The following is a 25318-nucleotide window of genomic DNA, read 5'->3' on the forward strand; positions in this document are numbered from 1 at the left end:
CGCAATTCATGTCCAAAATGGGTGCTATTGAACTGGGTGAATTTATCGCGGTGTTTGTCTGGGAGTACGTTTTTCATGGCTGAACACATACAGTGGCTATTTATATCATTCCTTGTCTGCGCTTCCCTGTATCTTCTTGTGTATGTGTAGCAATCGAGTGGTCATCTGCTATTGCGCCGCTGTATAACCAGCGGCAATGAAATATTTTGCATCAGGTAGCACGGCGTATAATAACCAAGAAAACAGTAGATCGTAGTTTGTAGTACCGGTCCATCCATTGCCCCATTCCCCCACATGTTCGACCCAATAAATGTTATTCATTATTACTGCTATCTATTTCGCTAGTATTATACTAACTGTATCTATATTTATTTATCCAGTGATATTCAGCGCTGGGATTATTTCCGGGAACAAGGCTCTTTCTCAGTCTTCTGTTGCTCCTTCCGCAACCAGCGCGTCATCGATCAGTGCCAGTCAGTGACTACTCTCTGCTCAACCTCCCCCCAATCTTTCTCTTCCATCATCATATTCCATCCTCTTTCATCCTCCACATTGCATTTCTCCGTTCGCACGCAAGATATGCATCTCCAAATGCCCACTAGACGACGTCCACCAGCACTGCATCGCACGATTCTCTCCGTCCTTGATCTTCCATAGACTGATCCGACTGACTTTGCTGGTTATCATCTCTCAACGCACATGATAGAGTTTCTGTTCCTCCCTTGTCCCTTGGCTGGTCCTCGTACTGCAATGGCTCACCTTCCCTGCTGCTTTTCTCGGTCGGACATTGCCTCCCATTAACCTTATCTTCTCCAAGTTGAATCACTCAGCAGACTTGAAGCAACAACAGTCGCCAATATATTGCGTTACTTCTCTCACTTTAAACAATACCTCTCATCCTTCATTGGCTCCTAAACAAGCTCCCTCAATTTTGCTTTTGCCGCCAACGGTGATTTCCGACCCCCCCTCCAGCCACTGAATCATCTGTTCAGCCCCGGCCGTTAGCGTGCTGCAGGTGCCCAGTGGCGAGCGAGTGACCGCCAACAACTGGTGCGCTAACTGGCCTGGTGCGACGCAGCTTTGCCCCAGATTCACGGGGAAGTGCCGCCCCCAACAGTGGACGCGCTGGGGGTTTGGCAACCTTTTGTCGCATAGGCCTAGCTGCCAGCCTGACCGCTATCTAGGTTGAAAAGCATCACGCAGCTCTCCAAGAAGAACGGGGAAAGTTTCTTCTCTTCATCCTCACCACACCTCTCGACTTGACGTACACTAAATCGAGGAAGTTACAGCCGCCCACAGCCACATCTGCACAATAAAGCGAGGGTGGTGTGCATTAATATCTGCGCTCAGCCGCCCTAGGTGGAGTATATGCATTTTGGCCCTTGCTTATTCTCCGACGAGATACGCAGTGCAACAACGGCGATAGTTTCCAGTTTGTGGGAACTGCTTTATAGCTTCATTCCGATAAAAAGCGTAAGGATCGCCTGGCCCAGATCCTTGGAGGTATCCACACAAGGTCCGGCCGCTACCCCAAGTGGTTCTCTGAAAAAGGGCTAGAGTTCGTCCGGAAGGGCTATTTGTACTGGGAGTCCAACACATCCCATCGATTGCTGGTTCAATTGATGCCCTGGCGACTTCTGCCTTGAGCCATCTTCACACTCAAAATGCAAGAGTCTGAATTGCCTTTTGTAGGCGCAAACCCTCCAGAAGCAGCTGGCCAAGGAGATGGACCCGGTCCTCCAAGTCTGCAGATAATCGTGCTGGTAAGTTTTGTCTCACATGCTGTGTTTGTCAGTCCCGGGTGGCCATGACGTTGTTCTTTACACACATGATTGCGAACCCTGAAAGTCTGCCTACTGGCGAGTCCGATCACTAGCATCGATGCGCCATGTCTCACACTTCTCCCCGCGCCATGTTCTCGAATTCTCACTACACCTCAACCCATTTCATCGCTGGCGGGTTTCGCATTCAAGGTCGACCACTAACGCTTCCCTTGAAAGGGTCCGACAGGAGGTCCCCGTGAGGATAGAGTCACTGGACTTCTGGTCCGATCCACATCCACCAAATGGTCCGCAAACTCGATCGTAGCTGTTGATGCGGGCACCCTTCTATGTGGCATTATCGACACTTTGGAACCATGTGATAATAACCAAAAGTCGTCGGATCAGGGGCCATTTGCTGGGCTCGAACTGCCACATAACAATGTACCAGCAAATGCAGCCCATGTTTTCCGGCATATTATCGGCGCTGTCTGCATCACACATCCTCATCTAGACCACCTGTCAGCGTTTGCCATCAACACTCCAGTTCTGGAGGCTGGAAGTGGCGCGAAAACGTTGGCCGCTCTGCCTTCGGTGGTTGCTGCCATTAAGACTCACGTGTTTAACGATGTGATTTGGCCAAACCTCTCTGATGAGGATGGCGGTGCTGGCCTTGTTACCTACCAGCGACTTATGGAGGGCGGAAACCCCATGATGGGGCGTGGTGATGAAAAAGGCTATACGCGAGTCTGCGAGGGCTTGTTGGCAAAATGCCTGGCTATCAGTCACGGGTGTTGCAGGCAGAGATCAAGCGTCGACAATGACATTCAACGCCGGATGAGCAGCGCCCCTTTTGGTGTTGACCCAATGAGATTGAACCCAAGGGCCTATTCGATGTCATTCGACGAGCCAGAGACCGGCTACTTTTCCGGAGCGCGTTCGCCAGGCTATCGCGTACCCGGCAAGGATGGCTGGGCCACCGTGGAGTCGTCAGCTTTCTTCATCCGTGAGCCTACGACAAAGCGAGAAGTGATCATCTTCGGTGACGTTGAACCTGACTCGATCTCAATGAATCCGCGCAACAGACGCGTGTGGGAAGCAGCAGCCCCGAAGATCGTTGCCTCTCAACTGCGAGCGATCTTCATTGAATGCTCCTATAACGATGATGTTGACGACGCCTCCTTATACGGCCATTTGTGCCCACGTCACTTGATCGATGAATTGATTGTATTGGCACAGAAGGTTACAGAATTGAAATACCCAGATTCGTTTTCGATAAGAAAACGCAAACGTGCAAGTGCCCCCGAGGCAGCCGGCGATCCAGCTCTCAGTCCCAAGTCAAAGAAGGCTGCTCTCGCTGGCGAGAAAAGTGGAGGAGGCTCTCGTCGGGGATCGGCCAGGACGTCACGTCGCCATACGCGTGCCAGAGTTGCTGTAGAAGACATTGACGAAAACATGGAAGGAAGCCCAGCCGTTTCCCACGCTCCGAGTGAAGTTGGTATGGATGTGTCGCTGGCAGAAAGTTCAGACCCTCTCACGGTGCTCCAGTGGCCAGAACCACCTCTGACCGGACTACTGGTCTATATCATACATATTAAGGACGATATGAATGATGGCCCACCTCCTCAGGAGCGGATCCTGCAAGAACTCAAAGCCCAGGGACAAGCTGCCGGACTAGGATGCGAATTTCGAGTCCCCACACGTGGCGAGAGCGTTTTGATCTGATGTCGGTTACCGCAAGTCCAGCATGGCTTGTCTATCTTGCACCGAACATGTCCGGTGCTCCTTGCTTCTTGTGACACCGAGCCATGCAATAGAGGGGAACATATCAACGGGCTATATCTATACATGACTTTGGACCACGTCATATGAATCCAGTTCTTATCGGGGGCCCATGTCTGCAAAGATGATCCTTAGTGCATCTTCCTCTTACCTTTCCATTCCTATTTGTTCTATCTTACTTCTCTTGTTCTATCTTTTGGCGCGGCTTTTGTGAGCAGATTATCTCTCGTCTACCCTCTTGCTATTGCATCATGTGATTTAGCAGATACCACCGGTGTAATCGAACATAGTGTCATTAGAATCAGAGTTATAAACCCTTGGTCACTACGGCATGGCTATTTAGAGTGACCACAAGACAGTCATAAACACCGTAAGAAAGTACCAGTAAACAATCCTGGAAACAACCACCAACCCATATCCTAAGAGCTCATCTCCTCTCCAGCCTTAGCAATAACATCCTCCCAAGCGGCCCCCTCCCCCCTCGGAACCGTCAACCCCGAGCTCTCCTCCTCACCCTCACCCTCACCCTCACCACCATCAGCAGCAGCAACCTCACCCAAAACACCCTCCCCATCCCTCGCAAACTCAATCAACTCCTCCTCACTCCCCCACTCCCCCATAGCCATAACGCCCACCGGCACCCTCCTTCCATCATCCACCACATCATACCCAGCTGGACAACTAATCGCCGGACAGCCCGAGAAATTCGCCAACCAGACATACTCCATATTCCTGACCGTAGAATTCCCATCCGACACTCCACGCTTCAGATCCGCTTCGCCGCCCGCAATCTTCCACCCCGGGATTGGCGTCGTCGGCGTGACGATCATCAAGCCAGGGTGTTTCTGGAACAAGTGAGCCAGATGCGTCATGAGGCAGTTACGGAGACGTTGCGCCGCGAGGAAATCTTGGCCTTTGATTTGCCACATGCCCATTGAAGCCATTACTTTGTTGGCGGGCGTGAGGTGCGAGATCTGGGATGGGGTGAGGGATGAGGTTACTTCCGAGAGGATGGTGAGAGCGTGCGCTTTTTGGCCTTCGGGGAGGTACGGGATTGTGATGTCGATTATCGTGTAGTTCTTGAGCTTGCGGTAGTGGTCGAGGGTCGCGTTGAAGATGGCGAGGACTTCTGGGGAGGCGGTCTCGATCCAGGGGCGGACGATGCCGATGGTTTTTGAGGTGTTGTTGTTGTTTGGGGTGGAGGGGAGGGTGTGGAGTGGTGAGGGGAACGATGCTGATACGGGGTCTGAGGATTCCGGGGCTGGCGTGGCCATGAGTCGGTAGGCGAGGGCTAGGTCGTCAATGTTGGAGGCTAGGGGCCCGTAGACGCCTGTGGTGGACGCCAGTGAGATGGTTGGAGAGCCGCTCACGCGGCCGTGGGTGGTCTTCAGTCCCCAGATGCCGCAGAAGGAGGCCGGGATGCGGATTGAGCCTCCGCCGTCGGCGCCTAGGGCGATAGGGACTAGGCCTGCGCTGACGGCGTAGCCGGAGCCACCGGAGGAGCCGCCGCAGTAGTAGTCGGGGTTATGGGGGTTTCTGGGGGTGCCGAAGTTGGGGTTGTTGTTTGTGGTGTCTGGGGTGTGGAGATGGTTGTTAGTTGTTTAGGAAGCTCAGGTGAGGTATGTTGGGAGTTGCACTACTCACCAAGACCCAACTCATGCATGGTGGTCTTGCCAATGACGATGGCACCGGCGTCCTCCCATTGCTTCACACACCAGGAGGTACCCGTAAACTCGCCGGTGAAGTCGAGTTTGCTGCCTAGAGTTCGTCGGTATCCTTCCATATGCGCTTCGTCTTTGATTGCGACAGGGATGCCGTCCATTGGGCCCAGTGGCTTGCCATCTTTGTATCGCTGTGTAGAAGCTTCTGCTGCGGCGCGGATCTTGTCGACTTGCGAGTCTAGAAAGGCGATCGAGTGCTTGCCGGGTGGTTTGGCATCGCGGCGGATCAGGGGGAGTAGGGTCTCGACGACGGCAAGGGGAGTCAGTTCGCCCGAAGTGTAGCGAGCGATATAGTCGGCAGAAGTGTAGTAGCCTGCATTGCCTTGTCGCTTTTGCGTGGGAACTGGCAGGTCGGCAGCGGGAGCATTGGGGTTAGCGACGGGAATCACGGTCGGATCATATCGGGCGGAGTATTGGTTGAGGGGGAGGTTGCGGATGACATCGAAGCCAGTGGTCCCCCAGAGATAGCTCTGGATGAAGCCAATGTTCTGGATACTAGAGAGGGAAGATGATTAAGTAGTTGTGGCTGAGAGGGGAGATGATGAGAAAGGAAGACATACAGACTGGCGCCGACGGCCAAGGGAAGGCCGCGGATGACGGGGATCACCTGCTCCTCATTCTTGTACGGCACGGTGGGGCCCGGCCGGGCCTCTGGATAGTGGATGAACGGAGCTTTCTCACCCATGATGTGATCAGGAAGTGTCGGTGAGAGTGGAGGAAAAAGAAAGAAAGAATTTACGGGGAGAACTTCCTTTCTTTTTCCTCCAGCTTGATCGCCAAGCCAACCGGCCAGAACCCAAACAGCTGCTTATCTACTGGACCCCGGATTTCGGTCCGCATCTCGACCAGAAGTAGTTGGTGACCACCGTCTATATACACATTATTCTTCATTATAATCTGATTATTTTCCCCCTCCTTCTGGAGAGAGGTGTTATGTCTTCGCCCATTTTGTATTTCAAATTGCCAACTTGATGTTGGCCCGATCCAATCCTAGTGCTACGCCTGTGAGCGCCGCGGCGTATGCGATGAGGATTGCCATCGCCTGGGCCGTACTGACATCCAGTGTCGGGACGCTCAGGTTGACTGCCCCGGTGAGCAAGTTGGCAACCAGGAAGATAGCCAGTCCGCCGCGATTAAATGCCTTCAAAATCCGGCTTGTCGCAAAAGACACCCGATCGGCCTCACCGTCCTTCCCGGATGCCCGATGCACCGATGGGAAGAAAACTGTCTCCAGAAGACAAAAAAGAAACAGTTGAGCATTGTTGAAAGCAGATACCCAAACAACATACGGCATGTTAGCAAGTCGGCGCGAGACCGGAATGTTGGCGCCATGGCCTAGTGCATAGGTAGAATTCAGAACGAAGATCGCAGACCAGGCGAGCGCTTGGACACCCAGAGTCACCAGCACACCTCTTCTCGCCTGCTGGGGGGACCGTTGGGCAGTGGTGCCGCGAGGAATGATCCGAATGCCAGTGGCACGGCCTGCCAGGAAAATCGCAAAGTATCCCAGGAACGAAAACACGCCTTCCCGGTTTTTGGAGAGCAAACTTGGTCCGCGAGGGGAAACAAGGATATAGCTCTTTAATTCAGTCGATTCCAGAGCGACTTGATACAACACAGCAACTGCCAGCGAAAGAGCTTCATAGGAGGGAACAATGGCAGCCAGGCTGTCAAAGAGCTCCACGAAGGGTGGCAAAAGACCCAGGGTGAAAAAGAAGTTCCAATGCACGCCATACTCCGTCACATGCTCCGCATAGTCCAACCCCTTCACGCTGTACAGCCTGACCAAACCCAGGATAAGTAGAGGGACCGAGTGCCGCGTGGATGCTATCAGCCGCTGGCCTACCGGAGTCTTCCGAGCGCCATTGCTTCGGCCCTTAAGCACAGAGCGAGCAGATACTACCCCGCCGGAGAACACGAAAGATCCCACACCCAGATCCATGAGTGACGTGCCCCAATTTTCCACCTTTGCAAACCGCCGTGGAAACGCCTGGAAGTCCACCGCCAAGATGGCTACACAGGTAATGATCATCATGGCTGCACGATATGTTGTCAGAAATGGGTGAATTGGTAAGGATTCAGGCATGTCCGCTGCATTCCTATCGCTTTGGGTCGGTTTCGGTGGAGGTTTAGCCTTTTGCTGGCTGCGGGGAGGTCTCGAGTTGAGAAACAGCAGGAGGGCGGGGGCGATCAGCAGGACGTTCAGCGTCCATGGCGCAGAGGAGTAGACAGTCGTGGCAAACAGAATGGCCAGTACATTGAGCAGAAAGTCGGTCACCAGTGCTGCTGAGCTGTAAGGAGTGAAGAAGGAAAGGCGTGATTGTAGCGCTGACCATAAGAGAGCAGCGGCCTAGACCAATCCCGTAGAGAGTCAGCTACCACTGCCTGGGGGTGTGTGACGTATCCCAGGCCATTGCTTCTGGACTGGTGAGATCGAACAACTGTCAAGGGGAAGAGAAACGTACAGGTGCGACTAATGTGACAGCATTGATCTCAAGAATGCTACCACCAGCAAGATCAGACACGAAGGCCTCTTTGCGAGCCTTGTAGCTGGGGTCCATAGCTGTTACTTGTTCGGACCAGAAGTCCAAAAAGGCCAAAAGACCGATAGAGGGGTAGAAGGGAAAGGCAAACAATCAAATGTGTGCAAAGCTGCAGATAGATTGGAGTTAATCTTGCATCAGAAGCCCTACCCACCGATAGTGAGACGTGGCCGGCGCAAGGTAGGGAGCAGCAAGTCAACAAGTCAGTCAAGTCAAGGCAGAATGCAAGCAAGTAATGTGAGAGTTGCGATGACGCGCGAACAAAACAATCTGGCCGCTTTTAGTCTGGAGGACCTCAGGCCAGCAACTTCCCTCATTGGGGTTAGGCTGTACGGGGGAGGCTTGTGTACCTGGAAAGAGGAATACCGAGTATGGTAATCCGGTTACAGATCCATACACATCCATACAACTCCCCGCCTTTCTGATTCAACCCATCCAAAAACCGATTCTCATTTTCCCTCTTGCTTGTCGTGCTTGTGTCTTGTCTGCCTCGTCGACGGCTCAGCTTTTCCATGGTCTTCTTTCCCTTTCTCTCAGCAAATCATCCTCTGCCATCTTTCCTGCCTGGGAAATATATTTCCGACTTGTCAATCAATCACCGTGTCTCTGCTTCAGACAAAATGGTGACTAACCATATATCACTGTTCTCCATCACATTGTTCATCCCAATTACGTTGCTTAGAGTGCCACACAGAATGAGCTCATATGGCTGAGTGCTCAAGAGTCTGAAACACGGAGACAGGAAAAGAAAAGAAGCAATCTGCTGCTTAATCTGCAATCGCAGGGTCTGTTGTGATGGATCCCATGCTGGGGATGCAAGAAGACGAAAACAAAGGGCAGAAAAATCAAAGATCAGCCAAGAACTGTATCGAATTATCGCGCTTATGTGCGACAGACCGATCATGACTGTGGCGTGCAAGGTTTTCATTGGCAATTGATTACCACCTACCACCTGCCAGGCTGCCATTGCTGGAGCCTCCACAATATTTCCGATCTACATTCTCTGGGGGGCCAACCAGATGCTAGCAAGGGGGCGTACCGAGTTTCACCCACGGAGCTTGCTAAGCATGATGGGGGGCACTAACTAACAACTACCATGCCACTAGATGCTTATACTATACTCCTACTGGAGCAGGGATGAGAAGGTGAGCCCCGGGGGGGACGGAGGTTCTCCGTGTCCCCCTGGTAGGACAATCACGCAGGAAACTGCTTTAGGCTATATGCGTCGTTGTTTCGAGCTAAGGACCGGTTGGGTCAGCCAAGGTTTAGCTCACAAGATATGCTGTGCCGCTTACTACATTATACTGAGTTTATGGTGCTTGCGTTGACATGAACGACGAATGGACGATTAATAAAAAATCATGGAATGCACCCACCACAGACCAATCAGTCGGAGGGAAATGAATGATCACCAGCGAGTTTCAGTAAAGTACACGGCCGTCTCCCGTGCGGATGCAGCTTGGGACAATGATATGCAGCTATCAGGCCCACCGACCGGCTTTAGCACGGCTTTACCTTAGGAGATTATCTTTTTAGGGCCATTCGGCCGACGACCGGTATGTTGGTCTTCCGTGTCCGGGGTACATTGACACTACGAACCAGCTCCAGAACATGGTCTATTCCATTCTGTCTTGTGTCTTGGGCTGATTCTTGCTGGGACATTTTATTGCTGTCAATTATATATGAACCTGAGTTCTCTCATCCCTGCAAAGCCAAGTTTCAAGGGAATGAGGCTGAGCAACAGAAAAAGCAAAAAAGGGAAGAGCAGCAAAAGCGAGGGAGGGGGAAAAAAAGAAGTGGGATCCAGACTCCATTTAAACTTTTAGAAATAAAACCGACTAACCTGAGAAGGCAGGCACAATGTGCGTCATGCATCCACGTTCAGCCAGCCATTTCTCTCAGGGCCTTCTCATGGTGGTGCTCCCTTTTCCTTCCCTCCCGTCGGATTTTGCCGTTTAGACTCGGGCACATTGCCTACTCCATCCCTCCCGTGGTGATTTATTCTACAGAGGGTATTTGGGAGCCGTCGGTTTCGATGTTCTACGGGGCTTCTTTCGCCGGGCGTCTCCCGACACGAATCCCATCCGGCAGTCGATTGGTTCTGATTACTCAGAAGGGCTTTTCTGGACCAACCTTCCGCTTGGCGCAGCAAATCGTAGTTGGTTTTGATGGAGGACCTGAGTGTGGACCCGATCTACTCCTCCTCGTGGCGAGCACAACCCCAGTGCTACCATGGTTCCGTCTGAACCCAAAGGGGCTGATTGCCTAGTATCTACTCCCTTCCCAAGGCTCCGCCCTTAAGGAGTCCGATAGGAACATCCATTTCACAAAACCTATTCGGGTAAATCGAGGAGGTGTCTGCAATCGCTGGTACGAACAGGCGGCAAGACGTCATTTGCTCAACCATGGGTGAGCCCTTCCAACAGAGACACTCATGGGGTCAGGAGTGACTGTCCTGTCCACATCTGATAGCCTGGCAGATCCTGAAATCTGAGATTCGGGATCCTGGAACCGCTGGGGATCGTGCATACCAATGCAAAACCCGCAGATCGCTGGGAGAATGGTGGTCAGCCACCGTCGTACTTTGTCGGTAGTCTGAACAGCCAAAACCCACACCTATGGTCAGCTCCGCTTGGTCTCTGAACGTTCTAACCCTTATGGTCAAAGTTGGTCGCTCTCGGTATTCCCCCGTCCCGCCTGCACTGCAGCGGCCCTCCAACTGCCAGTTTCTGACTGTCGGTCAGTCGGTTTACCCTCAACTTGATCTCTGTTTTGGGCTTAAGCCCCGGCATGGTGCCAAGGATTACTTTCTCCTGAGGTTGAACGAACGCCATGAAGCTTCTGTATGTGCCCCAGGGCGGCGTCGGTCGCCCATGGTTTTCAACTTCGTTTAATTTTGTACTTTTTTTTCCTCCCCATTTCCATTTCCACATTTTCTTTTTGGGTTTTGCTTTTTTGGTCCTTTTTTTTTCTGTTCGTTCGCTTAATGAAATAATGAACCCGCTACTGAATCGGGTCTGCCATGTGGCCCGGAAGGACTAAGATCCACCGGATGGCCAATACTACTACTAAATGCCGTACAAGGGATGATACTCCATGCAGACTCCGTGCTGGACATGCTCTAGGATAGGAGAGGGACAGCAACAACGTGCCAATTTGTCTCTGCTCTTTCGGGGTAACCGGCATAACGGCGTCGGTACTTGACTGGTGTACGCTGCCGCCACGCAACCAGGCCAACCCGTCTAGGGTGTTGAGGGGACCCCCCCAAGTTGCGAATTAGAGCGTGCTTGTAGGTCGGGAGGGTCGGAAGGTGCTCATAGCGCTGCGCCGCTGACCCATCGTAAGAGCTACCTGAAGAAAAGCACTGCACCAAAGCCGTGTGTTTTCTCTCCCCCCCCTCCCCCTCCCCCTTCCTTCATGGGATTGGACTGCTCGAGGGATCTGCTTATTGGCGCGTCTTCGGGCCCCAAGCCAACGGTTGGTAACGAAAGTGTACGGTGTATTACTTACTTTACTGGTTTTACTGCTGATAACTAAGTTGGGGAGCTGGAGACTCCAAGCTGTCTGAGGCAGAGACAGGGACGATCTGGAGACCAAGCCAGGACTAGATCCTCCCAGGCCATACGTGCCTAATTATTGCCTGCACCAGTCAGAGCCTGTCTGAGCTGGAATGGGTCCTAGCAGCCATGCCCAAAACAGGCAGTTCCCTGATTCTTTTTCGTTCAAACGCTCAACAAAGATTATTCCACCACCGACCCCTACTAAGTAACTACTGTCTACCTACGTATCTACCCGCCCACCTTGTTCCTATCAGACGGCCTCTGTCCGTCCCCTTGGGTATATATATACCTAGTTTAGCGCGACCCACGCACTTGGAACCGCTATAGTCGCATCTTGAGAGGCGGGCTCAAGTACCTCTGGCGGTCCACACACCTGTCTGGGATGCATCACGTTGCCTATACGAATCACACCTATCACCTGCAATAAACCCTCTTCTGCTCTTCTTCTCACATCAACACCCACCTGATTACGATTTGAAGTGCAGGATGAGCCCTACTCCAGAACCCCCCACGGCCAAAAAGCGCGAGTCCCGTGCTGGGGCGCGTAAAGTGACGTCGCTCTCTGCCGAACAGCTGGAGAGGAAGCGCGCCAACGATCGGGAAGCCCAAAGAACCATTCGTCAGCGGACCAAGGAGCACATTGAACGGCTGGAGCACCAAGTGGCCGAGTTGAAAGCCAAGGGGGAACAATTTGACGACGTCGTCCGACGGAATGTGGCGTTGGAACATGAGATTCGAGCTTTGAAGCATCAGCTCGCCCTGGCTGGTAGGCAAGGATATTCGGGTATGGGTAGGTGGCCGGTCTCGTTCGTTTGTTTCAGCTACAGAAAGAACTTGAAATGGCTGACAGACATTTATTGCGCATCAACAGAAGGAACTTATAGCAATGCTGCTCCCGGGTCTATGCTCCCGGCCACGCAGTTTGCAGAGCCTCTGGGGATGAATCCAGCTTCTAGGGCCCCCTCCGTCATCTCCACGTCCAGTCGTGTCTCGGTAGGGTCGGAATGGCCACCCTATGGCACAAACCGGTCACCCTCAACATGCGAATCGAGCGAGGCGAATTATGGGAACCGGGCTGAACCGTACCTGTTCGAAAATCAACTTCAGCCGGCGAGCGCAATGTCTGTCGCGCCACCGCAGGTCAGCTACAGCGCGCCTGTCGGTGCCCAGCCAGACCCGACATTTCAATCGTATGCACAGGCATATCACACCGGGAACGCCACTCGTGGACCGGTAGATGACCTAGCACCCCATCCTCCACAGCCAGTTCATTACGTGCCTGGACAGCGGCCGATGTCAGTACCGACAATACCCACAGAAAGACCGGCAGGATATTCTCTCATGCATGCGCCGCAGCCATATCACCAACATACGCTTCCACCTCAGACCCGGAATGACTACGGCTATGCCTGGAACCCGCATCAGTCGTGAGACGATGGACAAGCAAGTGGGTCTCTCACGAAAGGAAAGAGGTTCTTGCAAGAGGCCAAGGCAATCGCAGTTGTTGCCTGGAGGCTCAGCAAGCCAAGCTATCAGATGATGGTTACGATCAATACTCTCCGACTCAACGCACGGGGAGGCCCTGGTATCTGGGACGCGAAACACTGCTGCGTACAACTACGCAAAACAACACACACTTTCGGGCTGGTCATATTACACAGGGCTATCACCAAATTGTCTGCATGAACTCGTGATAAAAGGCGCTTCATTGGATCCGGAAATTGGCTTGCCTCTCGCCTGGCATCCACCAAAGAAAAAAATCCCCAGGGGTCCGGTTATCTTGGTGGCATTGGCGGTCACCACACCGTATCGTGGAACAGGGCAGATCTGACCCGTTCAGTCCCAGCTCCAGCTCTCCCGATGACCCGCCCCAGCAGAAACAAATCCGTGATTTTCGGGCCGCGAACACGAGGAAAATTGCCGGCGGGAGATGATGGAACGGCAACTCCACGTTTTCCTCATGATTCGCTTGGATAGAGAAGGAGGGGGGATGCAGAGGAATCAGATTACATGATTCAATGGTCTGATTAGTCAATAGTATCTAGATTGAGAGAGAAAAGAAAGAAAGAAGAGAAAGAAAGTCGATAACCGAGATGCTACGAATCCACATGGTCGGTTTCAGATTCAACCAGAAAACCACAATATGATCATTTTCATCGTCGTAAACATCATCATCAGAGCCCCAGAATGACCCAGTGTATACTACCCCCCTTTTTTCCCTCTTCATGGAATGTATTTTGTAAATTTTTACTTTTTCCAGAACCATCTGCGTACCACACTTTCCATCCGATTAGCAAATCTTCCATTCATTTTTTCCCCAGCCGGCCCGCCGCCCACCGGCTCGTCTACCGGATTTTCTTTCTTTCTACAAGGCCCATCCATACTTTACTCGAAGTAGACAAAAGAAATCAACCCCAGCTACGACTATCCACCTCCCTTTCAAAGATGATTCGAGCTCGGCAGAGTAAGCGTTCAATCCAAAACTAGCACAGAAAAGAATAACACAGAAGAAGAAAAAAAAGAGGATCAAACCGGGGAGATCGGATCCAGAATAACTCCCGAAAACCCTCTCTCTGTCTGTTCTTTCCCACTATTCTTCTTCCAGTTCCTTCTTTCCTTTCCCTTTCTTGTGTAAGCTTCCGATCGGAAGCTGTATACCCAGTACCCAGTACCCAGCTTTCCATTTCTGTCTTGTCTTCTCCAACCGAGCCTCCATTAAAACTCTCTGATGATCCTGATTCAATTTCTTGCCTTGGCTCTTGGCCTTGGCTTGCTTGGCTGAGTCGAAAAAATATGATATATCAAAAGAAGTTAATGCAGGCATATTTCGGTATGATTATTATAGTTTCGGTCGGACCGGTCGGATACGTTTAGTTACTACTTACTGTACTAATCATATTTTCTTACTCTAAGTTACGGCAGTTGATCGTAACTTAAGTCAACTTTGGGTCGGATGGAGCCTACTACTAGCTTTCAGCCTGCCTAGGCTGCAGCAGCAGCCCTTATATTTATTCATCCATCTATCTATCTATCTATCTATCTAGTCTAAGTATAGTATGTAAATGGTTAAGTCTATTCTGGTTAGTTGTTTTTAGTTGGATGTCGGGGAAGAGGCGCGGGGAATTCGGCGTTTAATTTTATGAGTTCCTTTGAAGTGCACTCACCGTATGGAGTCCATACTGTAGAGTATGATTTAGTGCTGTAACTGTTGAGATTGTTTTTATCAGTGCGTGATTTTAACTAGCTAAAGTAGATTTGTAGTTGGACAACACAGGGTTAAGTTACTCGGCCGGTAGGATGTACTACGTACTTTTACTACAGTAAGTAGGGTGTCCCACTAAGACGTTGATCGACGATACCTACCTAAATACGTAGTACCTATTTATTGCCTGAGGTTTTCCATCATCTTCTTTTGCCGACGTGGCCAATTATGAACGGAAGGATGTAGTTTCCGGTTCATCTTAGCAGTAGCGGTAAGAGGGGATGTTTTCTTTTGGGTAACTACGTATGTATGTATGTATGTATGTATGTAACTATATCGTATGTATGTGCTTTGTAAGTTGTGGATCCCCATCTAACATCTGAGATGCATATTCGGATATGCGGGAATAAGGATGAGAAGATATTGGAGGATGGATATGTGGATGTATGGTAGAGAATGTAATCGGTTCCAGTCCCATGGTTTGGAATTTGAGTTTCTCGGCTAGATCGACACGAGGTTCGTTGACTTCCAAACCCTTCTTCGGATGTGAGGAATTTAAGTCATAAGAATACATAAAGTGACATAAGAAGAGGATAAATGTAGTATAGTATAGTGTGTCATGTGTATGTATCTAGGATGGATCGGATCTCAATCTATGAAACGGAACCATAAATCAAATGACGGATGATAACATGGATCAAGTGGGGGAAAAAAAGAAGAAAGAAAAAAAGGTATCGTTTCACTTAGCGAGTATACTGCTTCTGTAGCAACTTGGCAATCGTCTGCAGTTGAATGTTGCTGGTTCCCTCATAGATGGCGCCGATCTTGCTATCCCTGAACATCTTCTCGGCGATACCTTCACGCACGAAGCCCATGCCTCCCATCCACTCCACTGCGGAGCCAGCCACGCGGCCAGCAACTTGCGAGGCATACAGCTTCGCCATTGCGGCATCTTGCACGAAATCTTGTCCCGCTTCCTTCTTGCGTGCCGCGTTGTAGACCAGCGCACGGGCGGCTGCGATCTCAGTGTACGCTTGTGCCACCTGATGCTGCATGCCCTGGAACTCGCCGATCAGTTGGCCGAATTGGCGTCGATCGTTCCAGATGTATCTGCGACACGTATTAGCAATGGATATATCGGCCATGGGATGACTGCTTCAGGTCCCCTCGGAGATACGGGAGTCCCGCGGAGATATGGAGAGGTGGTGTTGGGGGATGCTTACTGTGCGGCATTCTCCCAGGCGCCGAGGGCCAACCCGGTCATCTGGGCGGCGATACCAATTCGTCCCTCGTTCAGAATGCTAATGGCGTACTTGTATCCCTGGCCTTCTTCACCAAGCAGGTTGCTCTTGGGGATCAGGACGTCGTCGAAGTTGAGCACGCAGGTGCTGCTGGCCCGGATGCCCAGCTTCTTTTCCTTCTTCGCAATGGAGAATCCTGGGGTATCCTTCTCCACGATGAAGGCGGTGATACCCTTGTAACCCTTGCTAGGGTCAAGATTGGCAAAGACAAGGAACACGCCGGATTCCATGGCGTTGGTAATCCACATCTTCGATCCGTTGATCTTGTACCCATCGGCCGTCTTCTCGGCCTTAGTCTGCAAGGCGAACGCGTCCGATCCGGAGGCCGGCTCCGACAGACAGAAAGAGCCGACGGTGCCAGTAGCCAGCTTGGGCAGCCATGTGCGTCTTGCCTGCGCGTCACCGTACTTCATGATAGCGGTGTTGACTAGGGTGTTGTGAACGTCTACAAGAACACTGACACTAGGATCGACGCGAGCAAGCTCCTCAATCGCCACAATCGCCGCCGTGAAGTTCATCCCCGCACCACCGTATTCCTCCGGAATTTCAATGCCCATCAGTCCCTGTTCGAAGAGTTGCTCGACCACGGCAGGGTCCATGGTCTCCGCTTCATCCATGTCTCTGACTTTGGGCGATATTTGCTCCTGAGCAAACTTATTGACGGATTCGGACATTAAGGACTCTGTTTCGGAGAGGAAGGTGATCGGGGTGGGCGTCAGTCCGGACAGGTCGACATCCCGCCGGCGAGAAGTGGTGGAAAACGCATGGGTGCTGCTGGAGGAGGGCGTTAGCAATAAGTAACGGCCATCATCGTGGGTGTATTGCTATGGCTCTTGTCCTGTTGAAGGCTGGTGACGGCCAAACTCACCTCACAGCTAGCCTGGCCGACAACGGTGGTCTTGCGATAAGGCGGGCGGAGGTCGCAGTGCGCGACAAAGGCCGCAACGCACGGGTAATAGACGCCATATCGAAATGGAACTGACTGGATTAACTGGTTATAGTGTGTAACTCGAGGCCACGGCAAGACACAAGGAGAAGAGGAAGGGAAGAGGTGGAAAGCAGGTGGTGACGGGGAGAGATCACGAGTGAGGAGCGCAGACGGGCCTCGGTTAAACGCGGCCGAGGGCCGTCGATCAGCCGTCTCCCCGTTACTCCAGCTCTTCCAGCTCCAGCTCCATCTCTCCGCATTTAACCACCTGCTGGGGCATATCTACGAGTCCTGTCAACTGGAAGCCATCCCAGATTAAATATATATAATTCTTTGAACGTCACTACCAACTTGTTTCAATAGGTTCCAGTGCGCCTATCTATAGCCCGAGAGATAAACTCCCAACCCCTCGTTCACATGCCATTCCCGCTCTATCAATTATCATATGCTTATCACCTTTTCTGGCTCAAACACCTTTGCTTGAGAAAAGTAATAGCCTCGCTGGTTCGCCACGATACGCTTCCCCGTTCGACTATCTGTAAAGTCACAGTTGTAATGCGTATGGCCAAATCCCCACAGTCGCACCTGGGGTTTCTCCCAGCACGCCTCTCCGGCGAGATCCGTCGCGAACGCCGATGATATAGGACTCTTCGCGTGCGCGGGATCCACCGCCAGAGGTGCAACAGTTGGACTGTGATGGGTAAAGATAACAATTCTATGATGGGGGTTGGATCTTGCGATTTCAGTGACCTGATCGTTGAGCCAAGCTCGGTCAGCTTCGTGAGCAGCGCAGTGATCCTCGACCGACCAGTTCTTGATGTAGTAAAAGTCATTCAAGCCGAAGCTAACCCGTTCCTCTTGCATATCGCTGACCTTGGAGTGAAACGTGCACCCCAGAACCGTGAGATCTGGTGCCAGATCATATCGGGTTTGGTCGAGAAGGACAAACTTCCCTAGGTTGTGAGATCCGGATTTGGTATTTTGCATCTGTGCTCCTTTGCGGGTTATATCATCAGAGAACCGCTTCAGCTTCTCCCTCACATCCAACCAACTAGAGTGGAAGGGCTCGTGGTTTCCCATCACGAGAAAGACGATCTCAAATTTGCGGAGCTGATCTTCTATGAAGAGGAGGAAACCATCGTCCCTAACATTGCCGATATCCCCCAGGAGCGCTAGATACGGTGCTTTTGGCGCAATCTCAAACAAGTCGTATGCCTTGGGGTTTTCTAGATGCAGGTCGGAGACGATCTGGAACCGTGCCATTTTTAGTGAGGGGCTTGACCTCCCTGGTCTATCCCTCGATCCCGATTGTTCAGCACTTCAAGCGCCCTTGGCTCCAACAAAGAACCCTGCAGCCAGTGGAAAATTCAGGGTGTGCACTGACTGGCTTGTCAAAGAGGGGAAGAGAGCCACCTCCACTCATCCAGGGCCTTTCCGGGAAGGGATTGGGGGGTGAATCTTGCCGCCGGCCGCGAAGCTGTTCTATTCTTGTGAGCAGACGGACCACTCACGCGCCGCCGTGAGTATATGTGGCGGTGCGGTGTGATGTGATGAGGTGTGGCGCAGCAGTGCCAAGAGCGGACGGGGGCGATTATGTCATTCCCCTCTTGGCCGCCATCCATTCATTCATTGCTTAATTTCGACGCTCATCGGCCTGCCCGGGTTTCGGGCAAGTATTTATTGCCTGTCTCCCGGTTCTGCTGTCGCATCTCTTCTCTTTCATCTTCCCTTTACTCCTTATTATAATTTACTTGGTTGCCGTGAACAGTACACCGTCTCTCATCTTGCAATCTTCCCCGCCAAGCGGCTGTGCCGTGTTATCAGCTCCCCCCGCAAAGTCCTCCACTTGGTAACCACAGGGTCTTCGGTTCTCGAAACGTGTCTACTGTCTCTTTTCAAAGCAATCCAGTCATGACTTCTACCGTTCACGATCCAAGGCTACTCTACAGCATCGGCAACATCCGTGCTTTTCACATTCAGAATGGCGAAGAGACAGAGTTGACCCCCTCGGGGCCTCAGACCCTCTCTCTCCTGATGGTCCCCACCAGAACGTCCTCACCTGGCAATTCCCCCTCAACGCCTCCCCCTGATGCGTCTGCAGAGGAGGACTTTTACCTTCATCTGCATCTGCCACCGGAACTGGACCTAGCGCTTCCTGCTACCACCCAGATCTTCCACCAGTCTCCAGACAGCTACTTGATCCCTCGCTGGGATGTGGGCCCTGATGATGGTGCATTCATTCGCATCCAATTTCCGGGTATTGGTTCGGGTCCGGGTAAGGTCACACAGGATGATATAGATACCTTTGAGACTATCCTGGCTCAATGCACGGCGTTCCTCGAACGCGCTCCCCCACCGAGCAATCATGCTCCGTATAACCCCGCAACTTACGCGCCAGGCGAAGGATATGTTGCCCCGTCAGGATTTGCCCAGGATGATACCCATGGCCGGATCGTTCTTGTGGATGAGGAAGATGGAAGCATCGTTGGTGAAATGGAAGGGTACGATGTGGTTGAGAAGCCTGGTGTCAAACCTGGCTCGAAGAGTACGTCTTCTATCCCTCCTAACGCCTGAATGTGCTAACAGTCTTGGCTTGATAGGACCCGTGGAGATTGAACTTCCCACTGAAGCCGAGGGTAACCAAGTCAACGTCAGCAATGTCTCCGAGGAATACCTGCGGATGGCTCGTCATCCGGTTTACAAAGACTCGACGATCGTTCAGACCTCTGCGACCGCCTCTCGCCTGATTGTCACCGGATCCTCCTACCTTGCCAACGCTATCACGAGCGGCGCAGAAGCTTTCACCAAAAAGACCAAGCCCAACCCTAAACCGATGACATTCTCTGACACCACACATTCTCGGATCCGAAAGGTCGGTACATTCTCGCAGGGTGCCGCCGAACTGTCTGCAAAGACGGTGGGTCAGGTGGGTAAATACGCTCAGAATATCGGCGCCTCCCTGGCCCGCCGCAGGGACAACGGTACGCAGAGGGGTGTCAATGGGTCCGGGGGCGACTACAAGCCCGGCATCCTGAACAAGTCGATGATTGCGTTCTCGACTTTGACGGATGGCATCGAACAGGGTGCTCGTAACGTATTGATTACCGGGTCCAATGCAGCTAGCACCATGATTGGACATCGCTATGGCGAGCAGGCTGGCTCGGTGGCCTCCGACCTCACTGGCGGAGTCAAGAATGTCGGTCTGGTATATATCGACGCCGCAGGTGTCAGCCGCAAAGCTGTGCTGAAATCTGTTGCGAGGGGCATGGTCGTCGGCCGTATGCGCAACGGGCAGCAGGTCCTCGTTGGCACGGGCGACGGCGGTGATGTCCCCGCTGGAGTAGCTGGCCCAAGTCAGGCATATGGCCGTGAGCCGGTTGTAAGACGTCAGTCTCCCAGCTCGACCCCTCCACCCGCATACGGTGCACCGGGCACTACTTCGTTGAGCGGTATGTCCATGTCGGGGGGCAAGCGTTGATGTGGATGCTCTCGGTGTGTTCATTGATTCTGGCTCGGTTTGCTACACTCTGTTTAATGTATGATTTATGACCTTGATGCCCTGGGCTGGTGATTTCCCGCGTGTCGTCTGTTTCTGCACTCTTTCGGATGATTTATGACTCGTCCTTGTTTATATGGAGATATGATGCAGCCTGATATATGGTGGCACATCAATGAGACGGAAACAGCAGTGACATTTGTTCTTGTCATATACTACGCTAGAGCTAGTACTATTTCCCATGACCAACTCTATTCCAGGCTAGTTGTGAATATTAATTCTCGATACCCATCACCAATGTTGACTTTCCGTCTACTACGTAGTATAACTAGTACGAATGATCCATATCCAGGAGCAGTTGCAACAGTTTCAGTACCACTAGGCGTAGGTTTATTGTAAAAATGTATCCCGCACCCTACTAGTACTTACCATTATCTGCCGCAGTAAATATATATTAGCATGCAGCTCGCATTATCATCTCACCAAATCACCCCAGTATGACCACCAGCTAACTGACTACTACCCATCCATTACCTTGAACACAGTGACAATGATGTAGGTCCAATCAAGCTACTACAAAGCATCATCCCAGCACGTCCCTCACGAATTAACTTAAACCACACCAGAAAAATACCTCCTCAGTTTAGCTTTCCCCTATAGTGCCAAAATCTAAGAACTTAAACATCAATAAGACAATATGGCCGAGCGGTCTAAGGCGATAGACTAGAAATCTATTCTCTTCGGAGGCGTCGGTTCAAATCCGACTGTTGTCGATATCCTTTTCTTGTTTTCTTTTCCCCCTACTTTACTCCCCGGGGGGAGAACTTTTTTGTGGGAACTGTAAGTAACCATTGTGTGGTTGTTGTGGGTCATGGGTGGGGTCGGTTGGCGGGTGATATCCAGAATTATCATATGGGGGGTCGTGATTATTGGTATAAAGAGTATTTTCTTTTTTTTTACAGCCTTGATGTCTTTTGGGGAATGGGATGTGTGCGATGTATGCTTGGTAGGTATGTGTCAATGTCGAGTTATTGAGTTTATGTTGGGAAGGACGTAGATATTGCTCATGTTTAGAGGTTAGGATATGGGTAGGTAGAGTTATTTCTCTAGATTATTAGGTATCTGGTTCTCTATTCGGACGAAAAGGGAAGAAGGAGCATGACACGCAGTAGAATTTATTGATTGGGAGCATGTGGTAATTATGTACAGGGTAATGTAATGTTGTACACCGCGTGTGCGTGTATGTATGTAGCTTAGGGAGACGGGGGATAGCAATGCGAACACTAGATGCTACTTATGGGCTATGAGCAATCTACAGCTGCAGTTCTGCATAATGCCATGTATAAAGGGGAATATCTTGGTGCTAGACTGCATGAATGGATTCATTGGGTAGGGCAGCTTTGTCTAGCTATTTAGACAGTAGATAGTCTTTATGGTCATGTTCGGAGATGCGCTTTGAGATGCGCGCGAGTCATTCCTTACCCCCAGAGATGAGTGAAAAGCCACTGGTATCCTAGCAAGGCTCCTATAATGCAATCTACTATCGACCTACTAGATGATCACGCGATATGTACATCCCCGAGAAGGACCGCCTCGTTCCCGGGGAGATCAAGCAAAGGAAATTAGTTATATCTCAGACCCTGTCATAGTAGTACCCCATAGCTCAATGCAGAGACAACAAGTAATATAGGCATGCAGAACATGTTCCACGCGACTAGCCCAAGAAAGGGAAAGATCATGACTGTGGTGCTATGTGTTCAGTGAGTAATTCAGACATCCATGTACAGCTAGTTGCCCATCAGACCCCGATCTGGGAGAGTAAACATGGCGCAAATTGAAATTGGTCTCTCAGACAAGCATTGATTATGTTGCAGAAGAAGTCATCGATAAGGCTGGCAGGGTAAGGAGATCTCCCCGACAACCAGCAGCAGCAGCAGACAAACAAGGGGATCGATGAAGGGATGCAATTGAGATTATAATTAGATCGGTTAGTTAATTAGTTAGTTACTTAGCTAGAGTTTACTGTACTGTACAGTAGGTATCAGCAGTTGTCACAGGCTCACAGCGCATACGTAATTGGGGGAAATCTCCGAAACCTACTATTATCATCGGCGCGATGCTGGGGTAACGAACTGGTCGTCGGTTGTCGGTCGTAATGCGGAGTAGATCCGGTTTACTACTTACAGTACACTCGGAGGGTTACACTGCAAAGGTAGTTGCCCAGGCCGCCAAAAGTAATCAATAAGAGTCTCCTTGATTGAGCATGGGCCTTTTTCTGTTTTGTCTTGGTTTGTTTTGTTGCTTCCCTGGGAACATCCCTGTCGAGAGTTTCTATTTTAGAGGGATTGGCTTGACGGCCCCCCTCTCTCACACCCCTCTCGGGTAAGCCGATAGACTAGACTGTCAGCTTTTAAATTACATAGCTGGATGAGGTGCATCCTAGCTGGCAGGCTAAGGTAGCTAGCTGATCAAGGTCGGTTTCATGTCGGGAGACGTAGGAGTAAGATACAGCATTAGCATGGGGTGGTTGGTCCAATGGCGTGCAAGCTGGCGCTAGTTAGTCCAATGCTGCACTCATGGGAATATCTACCCAATTCCGGAAGTATCCGGTTAGTGTGGTTGGACATGTCGTATCAGTAGCTATCAAGACTGGAGGGCGGAGTAAGTAGAGTTGCGGAGGATGGGGTTCAGGAATGGAAGATTTATCGAACATGTAGATAGAAGGGAAAAGGACAGTCGATAAGAAAGATATCAGGAATTATGATGATCCATCAGCCAAGGGATAAAAAAGGAATGAGGTATGTTCATAGTGCCCCAGCATTAAATAAGCTCGGCCTTGGTGGGCAAATAATTGGAGTACCGATCATGGTAAGAAGGACAACTCCAGGGATGGCGGTTATCCCTACCGTGGATAGGATATCCAAGGGTCAAGGATGGGGCAGGACCCGAGAAAGAAGAGGAGCACGTAGATGTATTAAGCGCTGTGGTTGGGGGCTTTTTTTATTTTTGGTCAGGGACAGGTATGATCCATTGACGTGTATGTGATTTAAGTTCGTTTAGTTGAGTTAATTAGATTTGGTAGCGATCGGGAGTTCATGAAGCCCAGTCAGTAGTAGTAAATTCTGAGAGGAAATCATAATAACAAGTCGAATAACAATTAAAACAGCAAACCAGCAAAACAGACTACTGTAAGTCCCCTGCTAGGCGGTGGTACCTAAGGCAGGTACCAGTGGGCGGCGTGACCGGCGGTACCTGAGGTGTCCAGGACGGTAATCTTCCGGACAGCCAATCAGCAGTTGGGCGCAGACGATGACTGCCCGGTTAGTCGCCGTAATGACGATCGGCTGCCCCAGCGGCTCCAGTAGCGACTTTTTTCGTGCCGGCTTGAAACAGTGGTTCGATGCCCCTGATGACTTGGCGCCTTCTCATGCTCACTTGGTCTCTGGTCTATCCTCTCTCTGGTCTGTCGGTCTGGCTGTGGTGTGCTGGGAAGCTGGCAGCTGGCAGCTGGGAAGAAGGTGGTGGTGTCGGCTGATTATGACCGCTGCGCAAGACTCAAATTAGGTATACGAGGGCCGCTTGTTTCATTATAGTGGTAATCGACAGAAAAGCACGCATAAACTGGCACACCAAGTGAGTACATAGTAGATAGTTCGGTTCTAGTGAACACTACTACATAAGGTACATGATCGCCCATCCGGGCGAATGACCAGACTCAGAAGGAGAATCCCAACGGCCGGTCGAACCAGGCAAGGGACAACACCCACGTTCAGGCCCTTGTTTAAGTGGTTCTCGTCTGGATCGGGCGTCCATTGCGCCCTCTTTCTGCCCCATTTTGCATCCAAGAAGGAAACCGCAGGAGAAAGTGAGGGAACAGGAAGAGGAAGAGGAAAAAGAAAAACAAAAAGCATTTCGTCACCACCTCGTGAGGATATCGGGTCCATCATGGATTACATTACATTAGGTAGCCAGGGAAGGCGGTCATCCCCACTAACGTTCTAGAGTCAGTCGGGTTTTCCTAATTGAAGCCCACTCCTCCGTCCGTATTCAAGGTTTCCATGGTCCAGTCACATCCCTCGCTCCTCCCAATATTTCCGAGGTCCCCCAATGCAGCTGTTTTTGATGTAGTTCTGTATGTAGGTCTCTTATGAAAATGTAGTTTAAGGTTGAGGTTGAGATATGAATATCTTAAATAGATGTTTGGTTTTCAAGCAAAGATCGGGCTGTATTTGATTTAATTTCATCTGTCATCAACCTGTTGGTTTATTCCTTTTTCTTCCTACTACTTCTTTTTCTTTTCTTTTCCCGACTGCCATGTTGCGCTTGCTTTAACTTCTGGCAACTTGTTTATGATTTTAAATCGGGGCGGCGATGATTATTCCTGGCAAAGAGATCCGACCCGTTGACCCGCTTTTTGCTTTCCCCAGCCAGCACAGCAAAGCAACGCAAAGCAAATGCTGGTTGACGGACTGGTTGCCCGTTCCTTCTCGCGACTCGCCTTGGAATTATTTGTCCTGCTGTTTCTCTGGCTCCCCAACTACTTAACTGGGAACCTCATTTCTATACTTGACATTTCTGCTACGTACTTCCCGACACGAGCAGGTCAATTTGTTCACTAACCAGATATGAAGTAGTTAGCAGTTAGCAGATAGTACTCAGCAGGTGGCCCCGTCAGAGTGCTTGGGTGGGTGTTCATCGTTCGCAGGAGGGCAATAATAATAATAATAATACCTGGCTTAATTAGCTGTATCTAGTAGTAGTCGACTAACTAGCATTATCAAAATTATTGTTTTTATTATTATTATTATTTTTATTAGTTTTATTCGTATTGCTACGACTTCACACTTACCACCGCCATCTCTTCCTCCCCTTCTCTCTTCTTTCCCATCATCATCTCTTTCCCTCCATCCTCTTCCTCTTGTTCCCTTTGTTCTTTTTTGTTCTGGTTTCATTCGATTCTTGTTCTCTTCACTTGTATTTTCTGCTTCTTGCCTTCGTTTCGGGATCCTCTTCCTTTTAGACCCC

The 25318-nt window shown here is 50.9% G+C and overlaps 7 protein-coding genes and 1 non-coding gene across 8 annotated transcripts; 4 read left to right on the plus strand and 4 right to left on the minus strand.

The window, feature by feature from the left end:
- Positions 1-1233: 1233 nt before the first annotated feature.
- pdeA (3',5'-cyclic-nucleotide phosphodiesterase PDE1) lies at positions 1234-3723 on the plus strand. Its single transcript, XM_025654664.1, has 2 exons — positions 1234-1763; positions 2001-3723. The coding sequence occupies exons 1-2, from the start codon at positions 1665-1667 to the stop codon at positions 3483-3485; spliced, it is 1584 nt and encodes a 527-aa protein (XP_025517982.1). The 5' UTR covers positions 1234-1664; the 3' UTR covers positions 3486-3723.
- On the minus strand, positions 3724-6083 carry BO85DRAFT_217977 (amidase). The gene is made up of 3 exons (XM_025654662.1): positions 5824-6083; positions 5187-5758; positions 3724-5115 (listed from the first exon to the last, which is right to left on the minus strand). The coding sequence occupies exons 1-3, from the start codon at positions 5946-5948 to the stop codon at positions 3962-3964; spliced, it is 1851 nt and encodes a 616-aa protein (XP_025517983.1). The 5' UTR covers positions 5949-6083; the 3' UTR covers positions 3724-3961.
- gwt1 (putative GPI anchor biosynthesis protein Gwt1) lies at positions 5915-8018 on the minus strand. The gene is made up of 2 exons (XM_025659548.1): positions 7729-8018; positions 5915-7613 (listed from the first exon to the last, which is right to left on the minus strand). Exons 1-2 carry the CDS (start codon positions 7822-7824, stop codon positions 6219-6221), a joined length of 1491 nt encoding a protein of 496 aa, XP_025517984.1. The 5' UTR covers positions 7825-8018; the 3' UTR covers positions 5915-6218.
- Positions 8019-11773: 3755 nt separating this feature from the next.
- BO85DRAFT_218027 (uncharacterized protein) lies at positions 11774-12848 on the plus strand. The gene is made up of 2 exons (XM_025654663.1): positions 11774-12156; positions 12238-12848. The coding sequence occupies exons 1-2, from the start codon at positions 11853-11855 to the stop codon at positions 12795-12797; spliced, it is 864 nt and encodes a 287-aa protein (XP_025517985.1). The 5' UTR covers positions 11774-11852; the 3' UTR covers positions 12798-12848.
- A 2463-nt stretch (positions 12849-15311) lies between these two features.
- Positions 15312-18060, minus strand: BO85DRAFT_366789 (acyl-CoA dehydrogenase mitochondrial precursor; the record flags this gene model as incomplete). The annotated part of the gene is made up of 4 exons (XM_025655793.1): positions 15312-15678; positions 15792-16643; positions 16738-16851; positions 17270-18060. The coding sequence occupies 4 exons, from the start codon at positions 18058-18060 to the stop codon at positions 15312-15314; spliced, it is 2124 nt and encodes a 707-aa protein (XP_025517986.1).
- A 387-nt stretch (positions 18061-18447) lies between these two features.
- Positions 18448-20589, plus strand: BO85DRAFT_415057 (senescence-associated domain-containing protein). The gene is made up of 2 exons (XM_025657671.1): positions 18448-19342; positions 19398-20589. The coding sequence occupies exons 1-2, from the start codon at positions 18709-18711 to the stop codon at positions 20273-20275; spliced, it is 1512 nt and encodes a 503-aa protein (XP_025517987.1). The 5' UTR covers positions 18448-18708; the 3' UTR covers positions 20276-20589.
- A 395-nt stretch (positions 20590-20984) lies between these two features.
- BO85DRAFT_t65 lies at positions 20985-21066 on the plus strand. Its single transcript has one exon. It is a non-coding gene; the product is annotated as a tRNA-Ser (tRNA).
- A 3868-nt stretch (positions 21067-24934) lies between these two features.
- On the minus strand, positions 24935-25318 carry BO85DRAFT_218266 (uncharacterized protein). Its single transcript, XM_025654665.1, has one exon. The coding sequence runs from the start codon at positions 25243-25245 to the stop codon at positions 25030-25032; it is 216 nt and encodes a 71-aa protein (XP_025517988.1). The 5' UTR covers positions 25246-25318; the 3' UTR covers positions 24935-25029.

Source organism: Aspergillus piperis, assembly GCF_003184755.1.
Source record: "Aspergillus piperis CBS 112811 unplaced genomic scaffold BO85scaffold_4, whole genome shotgun sequence".
NCBI classification, from domain to species: Eukaryota; Fungi; Ascomycota; class Eurotiomycetes; order Eurotiales; family Aspergillaceae; genus Aspergillus; species Aspergillus piperis.

What these genes read in the sequence shown, in the direction of transcription:
- pdeA (XM_025654664.1), top strand. Translation starts at nt 1,665, where the DNA reads ATGCAAGAGTCTGAATTGCCTTTTGTAGGCGCAAACCCTCCAGAAGCA. An exon ending in GTCTGCAGATAATCGTGCTG is followed by an intron (nt 1,764 to 2,000) that starts GTAAGTTTTGTC and finishes TTCCCTTGAAAG; the next exon opens with GGTCCGACAGGAGGTCCCCG.
- BO85DRAFT_217977 (XM_025654662.1), bottom strand. Translation starts at nt 5,948, where the DNA reads ATGGGTGAGAAAGCTCCGTTCATCCACTATCCAGAGGCCCGGCCGGGC. An exon ending in TTGGCCGTCGGCGCCAGTCT is followed by an intron (nt 5,759 to 5,823) that starts GTATGTCTTCCT and finishes TTCCCTCTCTAG; the next exon opens with TATCCAGAACATTGGCTTCA. An exon ending in CATGCATGAGTTGGGTCTTG is followed by an intron (nt 5,116 to 5,186) that starts GTGAGTAGTGCA and finishes TCCACACCCCAG; the next exon opens with ACACCACAAACAACAACCCC.
- gwt1 (XM_025659548.1), bottom strand. Translation starts at nt 7,824, where the DNA reads ATGGACCCCAGCTACAAGGCTCGCAAAGAGGCCTTCGTGTCTGATCTT. An exon ending in CTGTCACATTAGTCGCACCT is followed by an intron (nt 7,614 to 7,728) that starts GTACGTTTCTCT and finishes GGATTGGTCTAG; the next exon opens with GCCGCTGCTCTCTTATGGTC.
- BO85DRAFT_218027 (XM_025654663.1), top strand. Translation starts at nt 11,853, where the DNA reads ATGAGCCCTACTCCAGAACCCCCCACGGCCAAAAAGCGCGAGTCCCGT. An exon ending in GCAAGGATATTCGGGTATGG is followed by an intron (nt 12,157 to 12,237) that starts GTAGGTGGCCGG and finishes GCGCATCAACAG; the next exon opens with AAGGAACTTATAGCAATGCT.
- BO85DRAFT_415057 (XM_025657671.1), top strand. Translation starts at nt 18,709, where the DNA reads ATGACTTCTACCGTTCACGATCCAAGGCTACTCTACAGCATCGGCAAC. An exon ending in TGTCAAACCTGGCTCGAAGA is followed by an intron (nt 19,343 to 19,397) that starts GTACGTCTTCTA and finishes TTGGCTTGATAG; the next exon opens with GACCCGTGGAGATTGAACTT.
- BO85DRAFT_218266 (XM_025654665.1), bottom strand. Translation starts at nt 25,245, where the DNA reads ATGAAACCAGAACAAAAAAGAACAAAGGGAACAAGAGGAAGAGGATGG.